This window comes from Nycticebus coucang, chromosome 1 (genome assembly GCF_027406575.1).
Source record: "Nycticebus coucang isolate mNycCou1 chromosome 1, mNycCou1.pri, whole genome shotgun sequence".
Classification (NCBI taxonomy): Eukaryota; Metazoa; Chordata; class Mammalia; order Primates; family Lorisidae; genus Nycticebus; species Nycticebus coucang.
In genome coordinates this window covers 29,852,419-29,867,540 of record NC_069780.1, presented here as the reverse complement: position 1 = coordinate 29,867,540, position 15,122 = coordinate 29,852,419, and the positions used below count along the sequence as shown (strand labels likewise).

The window sequence follows — 15,122 nt, the reverse complement described above, 5'->3', positions numbered from 1 at the left end:
GGAAAAACATAGCATGCTCATGGCTGGGAAGAATGAACATCGTTAAAATGTCCATACTACCCAAAGCAATACACAATTTTAATGCAATCCCTATTAAAGCTCCACTGTCATACTTTAAAGATCTTGAAAAAACAATACTTCGTTTTATATGGAATCAAAAAAAAAACCTCGAATAGCCAAGACATTACTCAGAAATAAAAACAAAGCAGGAGAAATCACGCTACCAGACCTCAGACTATACTACAAATAGATAGTGATCAAAACAGCATGTTACTGGCACAAAAACAGAGAAGAAGATGTCTGGAACAGAATAGAGAACCAAGACATGAATCCAGCTACTTAACCGTTATATGATCTTTGACAAGCCAATTAAAAACATTCGTGGGGGGGAAAGATTTCCTATTTAACAAATGGTGCTGGGTGAACTGGCTGGCAACCTGTAGAAGACCGAAACTGGACCCACACCTTTCACCATTAACTAAGATAGACTCACACTGGATTAAAGATTGAAACTTAAGACATGAAACTATAAAAATACTAGAAGAGAGTGCAGGGAAAACCCTTGAAGAAATTGATCTCGGTGAGTATTTTATGAGGAGGACTCCCTGGGTAATTGAAGCAGCTTCAAAAATACACTACTGGGACCTGATTAAACTAAAAAGCTTCTGCACAGCCAAGAACACAGTAAGTAAAGCAAGCAAACAGCCCTCGGAATGGGAGAAGACATTTGCAGGTTATGTCTCCAACGAAGATTTAATAACCAGAATCCACAGAGAACTCAAACGTATAAGCAAGAAAGGAACAAATGATCCCATTGCAGTCTGGGCAAGGGACTTGAAGAAAAACTTCTCTGAAGAAGACAGACGCACAGCCTACAGACATATGAAAAAATGCTCATGATAAAATTTCTCATGATGATTAAATCTTTAATCATCAGAGAAATGCAAATCAAAACTACTTTGAGTTTGAGATATCATCTAACTCCAGTAAGATTAGCCCATATCACAAAATCCCAAGACCAAAGATGTTGACGTGGATGTGGAGAAAAGGGAACACTTCTACACTGCTGGTGGGAATGCAAATTAATACATTCCTTTTGGAAAGATGTTTGGAGAACACTTAGAGATCTAAAAACAGATCTGCCATTCAATCCTATAATTCCTCTACTAGGCATATACCCAGAAGACCAAAAATCACATCATAACAAAGATATTTGTACCAGAATGTTTATTGCAGCCCTATTCATAATTGCTAAGTCATGGAAAAATCCCAAGTGCCCACTGATCCACGAATGGATTAATAAATTGTGGTATATGTACACTATGGAATATTATGTAGCCTTAAAGAAAGATGGAGACTTTACCTCTTTCATGTTTACATGGATGGAGCTGGAACATATTCTTCTTAGTAAAGTATCTCAAGAATGGAAGAAAAAGTATCCAATATACTCAGCCCTACTATGAAACTAATTTATGGCTTTCACATGAAAGCTATAACCCAGTTATAACCTAAGAATAAGGGGAAGGGGGAAAGGGAGTGGAGGGAGGGGGGATGTAGGTGGAGGGAGGGTGATTGGTGGGATTACACCAGCGGTGCATCTTACAAGGCTATATGTGAAACTTAGTAAATGTAAAATGTAAATGTCTTAACATAATAACTAAGAAAATGCCAGGAAGGCTATGTTAACCAGTGTGATGAAAATGTGTCAAACGATCTATAAAACCAGTGTATGGTGCCCCATGATTGCATTAATGTACACAGCTTGATTTAATAAAAAAATAAAAATAAAAAAATACATATGGGTTGATTGTACTCAAAAAAGTGAGAGATTTTGAGGGCACAATAGCTGAGATTGAAGCAGACAGATTCATTCCAAAAGGAAGGGACAAGTAATATATTAAAGACTCATCTACACAGATAAAAACAGAATAAAGGAAATGAACTCACTCTTAATTTCTCTTTAGGATGGCCCTACTACAGAGAGATGTAGAAGTATTTTTCTAAATCTGTCACAGGGGCTAACATTGCAAAGTTGTGCAATCAACCCAAGTGCCCACCAATACGTTAATAGATTAATAAAATCTGATAAATGTTATACGATGGAGTATCCTCAGCCATAAAAAGATGGCAACCTGGAGTCTTTTGCAACAACCTAGATGAAATTGGAGACCATTTCTCCTAAGTGTAGTATTCCCCAAAATGGAGGGGAAAAAAAACCCAAAAACCACACCACATGTACTCAATACTAAATTGAATCTGGTTGATCAACACTTAAATGCATGTATGGAAGGAAGACTCAATGGAATTCAAGTAGGTGGGAGAGAAGAGGAGGGGTAAACTCTCAGCCAATGGGTACAACATACACTTTCCGGCTGAGGGGCACAGTTATAACTTTGACTTAAAATACAAAGGCAAACTATGTAACCAAAACATGTGCACCCCAATAATATTCTGAAAAAAAAGAAAAAGAAAAAAAGAATAACAGGAGAGGCTAGGCTTCAGGGCATGCAAACTGCAGGTGTCCTAAGAGCAACCCCTGTGAAGGGGAAACATTTGGAGGCCCCCTTGTGAAACTTCAGGTAAAATTGTTAAAAAAAAAAAAAAAAAAGAGAGAGAGAGAGAGAATGAATGTGAATGGACTCACCCATTAAAGAGTAGGAAGTTCCAGCAAGTGATTATAGAACAACTGGGCAGGGTTCAGAGAAACCTCTGCTGGGAAGTACTGAATTCTTGAAGCCATAATTGGGCAAGTTTGTAGGTGACTCACTTATTGTATGGAGCACCATATATTTCCTACACTCTGCGATAAGGTTTAACCTTGGCACTATTTGCATTTTGAGACCAGGCAAGTTGCTATTGTGGGAGCTGACATGTGCACTATAGGACGTATAGCAGCGCCCCAGGTTCAATCTCCAGGTGCCAGTAGCAACCTCCTAGTTATAACAACCAAAAATGTCTGCAGACCTAGCCAAATGTCCCCTGAGAGGAGGGGGCAAAATTACCCCCAGTTGGGAACCACTGCTCTGAGGGAATTTGCTAAAGAAATTTAATGAATTAGGACTTTGGAAAAGTGGAGCAAGCACAGAAAGAAGAGAAGTTACCAAATAATGGACAGGGTATGGTTCTGGTTTAGATATTTATTCTAATGGAGAATGCCGCCCAGGTGGGTTTTTCATCAGGGAAATAAATAGGATAAGATGCGTCTGGCAGACCTAGAGTACAGTGACTTCCTACTTCTCATGATGGACTGCTCCACAAGACAAACTCAAGAGGAAGATGCTGGACAGTAAGAGTCTTAGCCCACAAACAAAAAGTGTTTTAAAAAATCTAAACTATAACAAAGTGTGCCAATTCTACAGATAAAAGGGGCAGACCAAAGTAAGAAGCCAATGTAAACAATTAAAAATCACCTAGATACTTCTCAAAGAGATGGAATGACTTACACAACTAGGCTAGTGGAGATATATCTTCACTACTGCATGGGGAAAAGTTGAAGAAAGAAAAAGAAAAATTTTTCTGCTATTTTTAAAGTGGCACAAAATTTTCAAGATTTAGGAAATCCAAAAACTGTGAAAGGGAACAGTGCTGGGAAGGGTGACAAGGGGGAGGGATCAACACTCTCAGGCTGGTGGAGGGGGCGATCACACACAGCGGCAGCACCCAGGGCCTCAACCCGGGGCTGAACCATTGACTACAACTGATTCTCCGGAAGAGGCGAGGGCAGAGGGAAGAGGCTTTCTCTAGGAGGCAGGGACTCAGAGCCTGGGGGCAGGGACACAGATCCTGAAGGTGGGTTACAGACCCTGGAGGGTGGTACCCGGACCCTGGATGCAGGTACACAGACATTGGAGGCTGGGACACGGACTCTTGGGGCAGCGGGGAAAGGGGAGAGACACAGAAGGTGAGGACACAGACCCTGGCAATCCATAGCAAGAGGCAGTTGCAAGATGGACTTAAACTAACTTCCTGTACGTCAGAGAAAATGAAGCTTATGCCGCTACATAAAACTCATAGTCAACTCAGTATTTACATACAGGAAATACAAATTACAAGGGGAGATTAGCAGGGTTTGGAAGTGCTATGTGTGAAGCAGGCCCATGTCAAATAAGACCTGGTCATCGTCAGGGATAATGTAAATTTTTAGATTTTGTGGGATAGCAGGGAAACCTCAGGGATCACTTCCTAAAGCAGAAGGCAGGAGTTTTAAAAGGCAAACTTTTCAGAATTGAGTTTAAGTTCAAAGGTTGTCCTTTCAGACAATTGGCATACATTGAACATTATCATGGAAAATGTGAAATTATATTTCAGATTGATACAAAAGTTGGATACAAATGGTCTTTTCTGTGGTGCTTGGCAACTGTCACATGGATTTAGATAGTACAGGTGTTGAGAACTCAAGATTTTGCATGGGAGAACTATTTTGGGTCCAAGGATTAGCTTATATTGAATTTTTAGTGTGGAGCTGGTGTTAAAATAATCCTGTGTAACTTTTCAACTTTTAGGATTCTTTAAAAAGTGGGATATCCAAAAAGATTTGATATTTAAATAATTTAATTTTAGCAGAGTTAAAAGAATTATGTCAATGTCAATAAAACAATTACATAATTCTGCTATTGAAAGAACCCCTATCCTAATCAGTCATCTGCACAAGGTACCTTCCCTAGACAGCAGTGAAATTTGATTTTTAGAGTTTGATTTCTTTCAAAATTTAGTACAAGAAGATTTTATAGTGCTTAAATTTTACTGTTGCAGATATTTTTAAAAGCAGCTATGCAGACTCACTGCATAACTCCCAGTGTGCTGTTTTCAGTTCCAGAGGTTTCTTCCTTCTTTGATTTCACCTACTTGAGAGTAACAGCCATTTCTCTCTCATTGTCATTCTTTTCTGTCTCTTGCCTTAATTCTGACTCAGTAGGAGCCACTAGTTCTTACCATTTAGCCTGATCTCCCTCCCTTAAGTTTCTTAGTCCTTTAAATGAATCATATAATTTTTCTTTGCCTGATCATCTCTGTAAGTTCCCTCCAACCTGGATAGTTTAGGTTCCTGGGGTCTCTAGTCAAAACATTTTGTTACTATGGAACTGACAGCAAAATAGCTTAAAGTTGTGATTCTTCTGTTCAGGCAAGGTGGGGGTGGGGAAGGTGTGAAGTGAGGGTGAGGAAATGAAATTTCACCCAAATAAACAGGAGGTTCAGTTTCTCTCAGGACTGCTGGTACCAGGAGGATCAGGGGACACCCTCTCCCCCTGCCCCCTAGAATGGTCAGTGTACCCTCGTCTTCCAGCTGGGTAAATTCACTGGCTTCTACCAGAAGGACCCTTTCATGCGACTCTCATAAGGTTCTCCTGTATCTTTAGCTTTTTCCACTCAGGGACACTGCAGACATGGAGGCCTAGCATCTTATCATTGTCCCAAGATTACGTAGCCGGAGATTTGGGTAGCTTATTTTAGTGGTTCATCCCAAGGAAAACTAAGGAAGAAGAATGTCAGAATATGTATTTATATAGTCCTTTCCCCACATTGTACTTGTATTCCTTGAAGGACCAGCTCTTTTAGCTTTTCTATTTCCACGTAATGTCAGCTTTAATGTATATTCTATAATTGAAAAATTGGTGTCCTGAAAAGTAAATATTTTAAAATTCTATTCAAAGGTATGTTTCCCTTTATGAAAATAATCTTTGATTGGTATAATATGAATCTAACTTTCCTTTAATTACAATAGAACCTCCATAGCTGACCAGCCATAGACCTCCATAGCTGACCAGTCAACAGTCTATGTTGACTATCTCTGTAAATTAACCTAATTTTCATAGACCAGACATGCACCACATGTACATATCAGTGTAGAAGGCCAAGTTCCTTATGTTGAACACTTCTATATGTCGCCCAGTGTGTTACAGTTCCTTGGGTGGTCAAGTTACAGAGGTTATACTGCAGGTTATAACCTCTGCAATTGTGTATGTTTGCAAATTTGAAGTAACAGTTGATACAATTAGGCATTTGTATATTCTTCAATATTCAATTACGTATTCAGCAACTATGTATCACATACCTGCTAATTGCTAGATACTGGTCTAGGTTCTGAGGGCATAGTTATCAAAAAAAGTAGACAAAAATGCCAGGTAGGTTGGATTTTACATTCTTATGAAATGCAGTATCTATTCAAACAACGGGCCCACTTAAATGAAAGGTATCTTTCCTGACCTCACATGGAATTTCAGCAGGAACCACTATTGCCAGTGGGGTGGTGCCTCCTGAAGCTTCTGGTAATTCTTCAGTTTTCCTTCTCTCATTTATTTCCCCAGAGTGTTTAACTCTTACATTTGTTGGAATGTCAACTTCAAGGTAGTCTTCAGAACCTAGAGAAAATTTTATGAAGGCAGATTATAATAACTAAAGATTATCATGACTAAAGCTGTATTATTTTCTCCATTATTATAAAGAATAATTCCTGAACAATTGATTTAATTAACATATGCAACAACCAGAGTTTAAGACAGCTGAAATATCTGACCCAGTATTAATAATTAAAATAATGTTTCACAATTTAACTAGTATTATAATCTTTAAGACTAAACTAAATCAACTATATAATAATATGTGCATCTACTAATTAAATGTTTTCAGAAAACTAGCCACATTTTATATTTTCTTTCAATATTAAAATAGTCAATATGTAAAACTATTTCTTTTACATGACAGTTATAAAGAAAACTTCCTTTATTTTAAATAAGAGGAATGTAAATCAGAACAATTATTTACCCTTTACATGTATTTCCAATTTCCAAAAACAAAAAACGTAATTATGGGACAATTACCAAGTAAATGAAACCAGCACTCCTATAAAATACTAGTTTAATAGTGAAATAATAGTGTTCATCAAAATGTTAATGTGTTCTATAAAAATAAATGTTTTATATCAAATAAATTTGGTTTCCTTGTGGTAGCATTATTAAAAACATTGAAATATGATAATGTGAATTCTGAATCTCAAAGAAGGGCTAAAGTATTTGATTTTTTAAAACTTTTAATAGTAATTAGCATTTGGGCCAAATCATTTTCTCTGTGGAAAAAAAATGTGTTAAGAGGAATGAATTTTTTTTTATTATTCAATGATTCAAAGCCCCAAAGCCCAAAGTGTTTCATTAGGGCACAGACCAATATGGCTAAAGTTAAGACAAGAAGGTCACATCTGTAAACTCTTAGGCCCACTCAAAAGCATTCCTTAAATCTCCAAAGAAGGAAACTGGGAAAAAGAAAAGCAGACTTTGGCAGAATGAAACTGGCCCAATGCCATGAGGTCTTGGAGTTCCAGGAGCCACTACCCTGGCACTCACAGGTAGACTCTGGTGTTCTTTTGAACTTCAACAACTTCACAGAACAGCAGAATCAGATAGGGCCATTCTGTCACCACGATGGTTCAAGAAAGAGACAAGACTGATCTGTAATCACACTGGAAAATGGGCAAAAAACCACGAACATTGCCCAAATCCCCGAATCCTGGCTAATACGAACGCCTGTTGCTTCTTTAGCAATTTCAGCATCAGTCTCTTCATTTTTCCTGTCCTTAATGTGAGTGATCCATTCCTCCTGCTGGACCCGGGATTTTCTTGGTTTGGGCACTAAAAATGCTATGTCCCAGGACCCACCTCAGTCCCAAGCAAACTGAAACAGTTGTGCACCCTACTTATAAATAGGGTCATTAAAATACCATTAATAAATGAAATTATAAAATTACCCTTGCTTCCTGATAACAAGAAAATTATAGCAAAGCCCTGCTTCTTTGAATCTTCCTTCAAATCATTTGAAAGAAGCCTAAATCCCTTAAGTCTTTCCCAATGCACCTTTATGAAGATACTCCGTATTCTCCATGGAGGGCCTTGGCTTTATTGCAACAACTAACAAATCCAAATAAATCAAGGGCAGGTATGCTCCTGGTGGTTTTTGGCTAAAAGGCTTTGACAGAATAAAAAGAAAGAAAGAAGGCTCAAAGACAAAAGAACTGGAAGTAGCTAGAATTTTGGTCTCACTGTGCCCAAAAAAGTGAAATCCCCAGTTCCAAAAAAGTGAAGTCCCAGTTTCGTGTAAGTAATTTTATCAGAAAAGCAACAAGACCACAAAAGAGATTCCCTCTTGAGAGGCACTGTCCCTCTGCTGTATCTAAGAAGGAAAAGTTTTATTTTGTTTCTGTCTTATGAAAGTTGCAAAAGTAATGCACAAAAGCACCTGAGATTTCCCGATTTCTCCCCATACGAGTCTCATTTGGAATGAAAAACAGCTTTTATTTCTCTCACAATTTAAAACACTTTTGTAAGGAACCCTCATTTTCTCTCTCACATGTGCACACACACATATACACAAATCAAAATAGTGACAGCTTACACAAAACTGGCTCAATCATTTTGTGGAGTGATAAAAGAACTAGGAAACTGATTTTATTTAATATACTTAAAGAAAAGGAGGTGTATATGGCTCTATAGTGTCAGTATTTGGGATTTTCTGCTAATTCTTCGGTGATAGTAGGTGAAGCTATTATGTTTACTCTGGGAACATTATTACAGATGTACAGGAAGACTTATGTCTATGAATGTTCACCGAAGCACTGTTTATAATACTGAAAATTGGGAGCAATCTAAGCAATAAGGGGTGAAATAAAAATATGCTTTGTGATATAAGACATTATGGCTAATAAAAATTTTATCAAAGAATATTTAAAAACAAGGAACAGGTTTGTGACATAACTATAAAAAATCAAGTTGCTGTAGTATCAACTTAGTAGATTCCTATTTTATTAAAATAAAAAGTATACATATACAAAACTATGTGGTAGGAATTAAAAACAAATTCTTGAATTAATAAGAATAGATTATCTATATAGACACAAAAAATACCAAAAGTGATTACTTCTGACTGTGGGTTATGAGCAAATTTATTATATAGATAATATTAAAAATATATGATAATATAGTATATATAATATAGTCTTATTTTTCTCCATTGAAAATGTACTTATTTTACGGATTAAACTATTTATGTACATTTTGCTTAAAGAAATGAATTGATCAAGACTGCATACTGAGAACACATTTGTCTTCTCTGTAAGTTAAATAATGGAAAAATTATTTTTAAAAATATACATGTATCACAACACTAGAAATTGACGAATGGTACAAATACACAGGAATAAATTTTGAGGAATTCTTGAAAAATAGAAGTTCATCTGGAATGAACAGAGATATCAGAGCAGAAACATCTTTGGAAAAGACAATTCCCAATATTAGGTCAGTTTTCCAAAACGAATCAGTTTCTAAAACTAAAAAACTACAAACTCAAAATTCAAAAAGCGAAAGTTAAGTCCTGGAGAAAGATAATAGTAATAAGTCACAATCTCATTTAGAACGAATAAGATACTTGGGACTTTCCCAGCTGCTATTCCTATTGAGCAAAAGGCAGTTTTGCTTTTTCCCTAGGAATAAAGCTCCAGATTTTTAAAAACAATACAAGCTAGTACTGGGACTGAATAAGCAGCAGAGTGAAACTGGTGTATATTCCCACCTTCTGAAAGATAGAGAAAGGAAAAATGATAAGTGCAGAGGCAACTCCAGCACTTTCCCTAAAGGTTAAATTTGTAAGCGTAGCGCTCTAGCATGGAGGGATTTTGATCAGAAGAGAAACAACTATTAATTGACAGCGATTCCCATTAAAAACATAAATCATCACCCCAAATTCCTCTTTCCTCCCCTTCTAGTTATCCCAGCCTCCACAACGCACTCTTCTTTTAACTCACCTTTTCCTACCAATGCCTTAGTCAAACGTGCTACACAGAAATGGTACAACACCGCATACCGCAGAGTGTCCCTGGGCCAGTGACACCGCATGTTGCAGAGTGTGGTCCCCAGGCCAATGGCTGACTGGATAGGCAGACTTCTAGATGCCACCTTAGACCTACTTAGTCAGAGTCTGCACTTTAAAAGAATCGCTAGTGACTGGACTGTGCAATGGAGACTGAGAAGCAGTAACAATAAGTTACACCTCAGTGCGACATCTTCCCATCATATTACCACAGCATAAGCGTTACCTGAAACTATGTCATGTATTGATCTGTTTCCTTGTCTCCTGTCCATCCCATTTAGAATGCAAGCTTTTTAGGTCAGGTGATCTTTTTTTTTTTTAACCTCTGTATCTCTGGTACATACAATAGTGCCTGGGACATCGTGGAGGCCTAATCAATGTGTGTTCCCTAGTTTAATAAAATAAATATCCATGCCCAGCTAGGTTGTTTTTGTTTTTGTTTTTTTTTAAATAACTCGTATGCCAAGGCCAGTAATTTATTTTATCTACCATAAGCTTCTGTCATAAGAAAGCACATTGCACTTCAATCAGGATTGCCAAAAATAACACTCCAGAAACTGAACAAAGCTAAAAGAAATCACCATAGCTTAGAACTTGCTAAGCTTGCCTCTTCATGTCCTGCACGTGTTTGTTGTTAACCTTTTTGAGAGTGCTAAGCCAGTATTTATATTCCTCATGCTCTTGGCAGTTCTTTCCTGCAACTGGATTTATGGAGGACGAAGCTAAAGGACTCAAAGACCCTCTAATGAAACAAACCCCAACTACATTATTTTTGAAGTTCAACGTGTATCAACAGCAATCCCTTTCAGCAGCTTGTCCAGAATAAAATAAAATCAAGGTCTATTGAACAGCCTTTCAAACTGAGCATCAGATTTTCAATTATCCCCTTTAACGAATAACAATGTAAAGGTGAACATTCATTTTAGTTGCTCTGTTTTTGAAATGTAGGCTTCAAAAAAAGGTAGTGAATGCACCAATGATTATTACTTGGAGTTTTAAGTTATTCATGGGACATGAAAGGAGGAGTGACTTTCCTATTTTCTGTTTTACAAAACATGCCATTGAAAAATGCCTAAGGTATAGTAATTACCACTCAATCCAGAAAATCAGCAACTTTCTGATTTCTTTTTTTTTACTCTTTTTATTACAATGAAGAAAGAAAATGCATAGATTGAACTGAATGGTCACAAGATACAGCAGGGTTCCATGTGAGGTTGTGATAGCTTGAGAATTTTTTTGTTACAATATTAGCCAAATAAAACAGAGTAGATATTAATGTGTGTACGCATGTAAACATATGCACGTATAGTATATATGTGCATATATATTTAAGTGTGTATATGTATATATAAATATCCTGTTTTTATGTTTTATATTTGTATATATAGATGTACACACATACATATACTCACGATGAAAAAAAAATCACCATGTTATCAATGATTATTTCTGAGTTGCTAAAAGTCATTTTAAAAAACTTTCCGCTTCATTCTTTTCAATATACACCAGACTTTTGACAAGCTGTGAATACAGTTTTCCAATCGGACAAAAATGATCATCAAAAATTATTTATCATTTTTATTGGATGAGAGGATAACAGCAATTGTATTTTTCAAAATCAAATTTATGAATTTTTAAGTAGTAATGAATATTCATTATATATAATTTAGAATACATAAAGAAAAAAAAAGACAATAATACCACCTATAATTCTGCCTCCTAGAGATAACTGCACCCAACTTTTGGGTAAATATTATTCTAGTCTTCGCCTTAAGCATGCATATACATATTTTTAAAAAATTGGAAAGAGATATATCATATAAGCCTTTATACTGGAGGCATACCATGGAGATATTGATGATTCCTTCTCAGACTAACACAATCAAGTAAACATTTCAATCAAGGGAGTCACACAAATCTTGTGGTTTCCTGGTGCATATAAAAATTTATGTTTATACTTAACAGACTACACTGTAGTCTATTAAGTTTGTAACAGATTTTGTATGAAAAAAAAAAAACAATATACCTACCTTAATTTAAAAAACACCTTACTACTAAAAAATGCTAATGATCATCTGAGACTTCAGCAAGTTGCAATCTTTTTGTTGGTGGTAGATTTTGCCTTAATGGCTACAGATCAATCAGGGTGGTGGTTGCTAAATATTGGGGTAGCTATAGAAATTTCTTAAAATAAGAGAACACTGAAGTGTGCCTAATTAACTGAGTCTTCCTTCACAAAAGATTTTCCCATAGCATTTTAGCCACAGCAGAATGCCTTTCAAAATTTCACTCAATCCTCACACATCCTGCCATGGCTTTCTCTACTCAGTTTATGCAAAATTTTAAATCCTTTGCTGTCATTTCAACAATGTTTGCAGCATCTTTAACAGGAGTAGATTCCATCTCAAAACACCACTTTCATTGCTCCTCCGTAGGAAGCAACTTCTCATGCATTCTGGTTTCATCACAAGTTTATGGTATTCCAGTCACATCTCCAGGCTCGGCTTCTAATCCTAGTTCTCTTGTTATTTCCATCACACCTGCAGTAACCTGATCCGTTGAGGGTTGGAATCAACTTCTTCCAAACTCATGTTAACACTGATATTTCGTCCTCGTCTATGAATCACAAATGTATTTTTTAAATAATAATACTTGAAAGTTAAAATGACTCCTTGGTCCATAAGGTCCAGAAAAAGGCATAAAAACATTAATCTTGTACATCTCCATCACAGCTCTTAGGTGACCAGGTGCATTCTCAGCGAGCAACGATATTTTGAAAGTTATCTTTTAGTCGGAAAAATAGGTCTAAATAGTGAATTAAAATATTCAGTAAACCATGGTATGAGTGGATGTGCTGCCCTCCAGGTTTTGTTGTTCCATTTATAAAGCACAGGTAGAGTAGACTTAGCATAATTCTTTTTATTATTTATTTGTTCATTTATTTATTGTTATTGTTTCAGGTTAATTTGAGGGTACAAAGAATTAGGTTACAATGTTTGCATTTGTTAGGTAGAGATTTAGCAAAATTCTTGAGAGCCCTAGCATTCTTGGAGGGGTAAATGACTTCGTTTAAAAGTCACCAGCTGCATTTGCCACCAACAAGACAGTTAAACTGTCCTTTGAGTCTTTGACTCCAGGCACTCACTTCTTTCTAGATATGAAGTCATAGATGCATCTTCTTCCCATATAAGGCTTTTTTCATCCACGTTGAAATAATGTTACCTAGATCTTCTTGATAACTTGCTGCAACCAGCATTTGCTGTTTCACCTTGCACTTTTTTTTTTTTTCCTGAGACAGTCTTGCTGTGCAGTCCCGGCCAGAGTGCAGTGGTGCCATCATAACTCACTACAACCTCAAACTCCTGAGCTCGAATGATGCTCCTGCCTCAGCCTCCTACAGCAGTGTACCCCTGTGCCCAGCTAATTTTTCTACCTTGAGTAAGATAGGGTCTTACTCTTGCCCAGGCTGGTCTTGAACTCCAGAGTTCACCTTGAATTTTAATGTTATAAAGACAGCTTCTTTCCTTAACTGTGATGAAACAGTCTCTTTTAGCTTCAAGCTTTTTCTACAGCTTCCTCACCTTTCTCTTCTTTCACAGAATTGAAGAGAGTTTGGGGCCTTGCTCTAGATTAGGCTTTGGCTTAAGGCAATGTTGTAGCTGACTTGGTCTTCTATCTAGGACCACTAAAACTTTTCACTTTCTTATCATTGTGTGTTCACTGTAATAGTGGTCTTACTCTTTCAAGAGCTTTTCCTTTGCTTTCACAACTTGGCAGACTGTTCAGTTCAAGAGGCCTCTCTTTCTGTAAGTCCTATCCAGAGCAATCAGGAAAGAGAAAGAAAGGCTATCAAGATCAGACAGAGGAGGTCAAACTATCATTTTTCCTGGGGATATGATCTTGTACCTAGAAAACCCCGAAGAGTCTATCAAAAGACTCTAAGAATTGATAAATTTCAGCAATGCCTCAGGTTAAGAAAGCACTGTACACACATTAGTAGCATTTCTATACATCTTCAGTCAAGTAAAAGGGGGAAAGTTCAGAGAGGTAAGAGAAAGGAGCATGCCTATATGGGAAACTCAACCATTTCAGGGGCTCAGCAGAGAAGACACTAGAATGTTGGGTCGCCAGAACCTGCAGAGTGACCCAGCAGCTGACCAGGACAAGGACTTCATGAACAATATCCTAGAAAGACAGAGAATGAAGGTACAGCCTTCTGTAATATCTGAAGGTTAAATGCTCCTACCCTTGGATAAAATGAGAAAAAGAGTCTGCACGTTAGAAGTTCCTGTGTTTAAGTATGATAAAATTGTTTTGTTCTGGTTAATTTTTACTACCATAAATGAACGATTGAATTAATAATAAAAGCATGAAAAAAATTAACAAAGAATATTACTCTTTACTTTAAACTCCATGCCCTTATGCCCTTGACACTGGACTTGAGTTTCTTTCATATCCTCAGTGAATGACTATTTTATCCCAGCAAGTGAATCTAACACCTTATCTTTTCTCCTCTTGACAGAGCAAAGTCAGCCTGAAATTACTGTCAGGAAACTAATGATGACTTCTAGCTTAGCAAATGAAAGAGAAACTATAATCAATTCATTGCCTAAAAGGAAAAGAACTTTAAATATGGATGTGATCTAAATGAATACCCAAGATTTTATGAACAAACTTCTTGGGAATACTCATATGAATGATAACTAACAACTATTGAATGTTCCTATATGCCAAGTGCTATTCTGCGCTCTGCATATATTAACACATAATACTAACTCTATTAGGCAAGTAATAATATTATCCTAATTGTACAGATTAGCCCATTTATTCTTTGAACAAATATTAGCCAACCAACAATGTACAAGAAGGCTGAGGAGGCTGTGATGAGCCTTCCATCCAAAGACTCGCAGTCCAATGGGGCAGAGACAGGCAACACAGTGTAGCTCATCAGTGCTGGGAATAAAATTAAAGTGAGGAAGGCTGACAGGGAGTGCAAGGGAAGGGCCTGAGGCCTGCTGTTTTAGCTGAAGAAAATAAGATGCTGTGCTAGTTAGTGCTGATGTTGGGATAAGAACTGGTTAGTCAGACATCAGAGAACCTGGATCACTGTACTACACTGTTTCCCAACCCACAGAGACATCCATGCATAGGACAGTCAATTTATCACAGGAATTGTAGGACAGAATTGAAAATGCAAAATTTTCAGCGCTGTTAAAAACAACATATGGCCCAAACCTCTAGAGAAAATGTCTAAGGAATTAATTTTTACC

At 37.0% G+C, this 15,122-nt stretch overlaps 1 protein-coding gene across 3 annotated transcripts in view; it reads right to left on the bottom strand.

The window, feature by feature from the left end:
- The window catches only part of BANK1 (B cell scaffold protein with ankyrin repeats 1), a 282,885-nt gene that overhangs the window by 206,870 nt on the left and 60,893 nt on the right, over window positions 1–15,122 (bottom strand). For all 3 annotated transcript variants that reach the window (XM_053557383.1, XM_053557456.1, XM_053557534.1), the window contains exon 3: window positions 6,205–6,359. In XM_053557383.1, coding sequence (XP_053413358.1) covers window positions 6,205–6,359 — 155 coding nt within the window. The remainder of the gene's footprint in view (window positions 1–6,204; window positions 6,360–15,122) is intronic.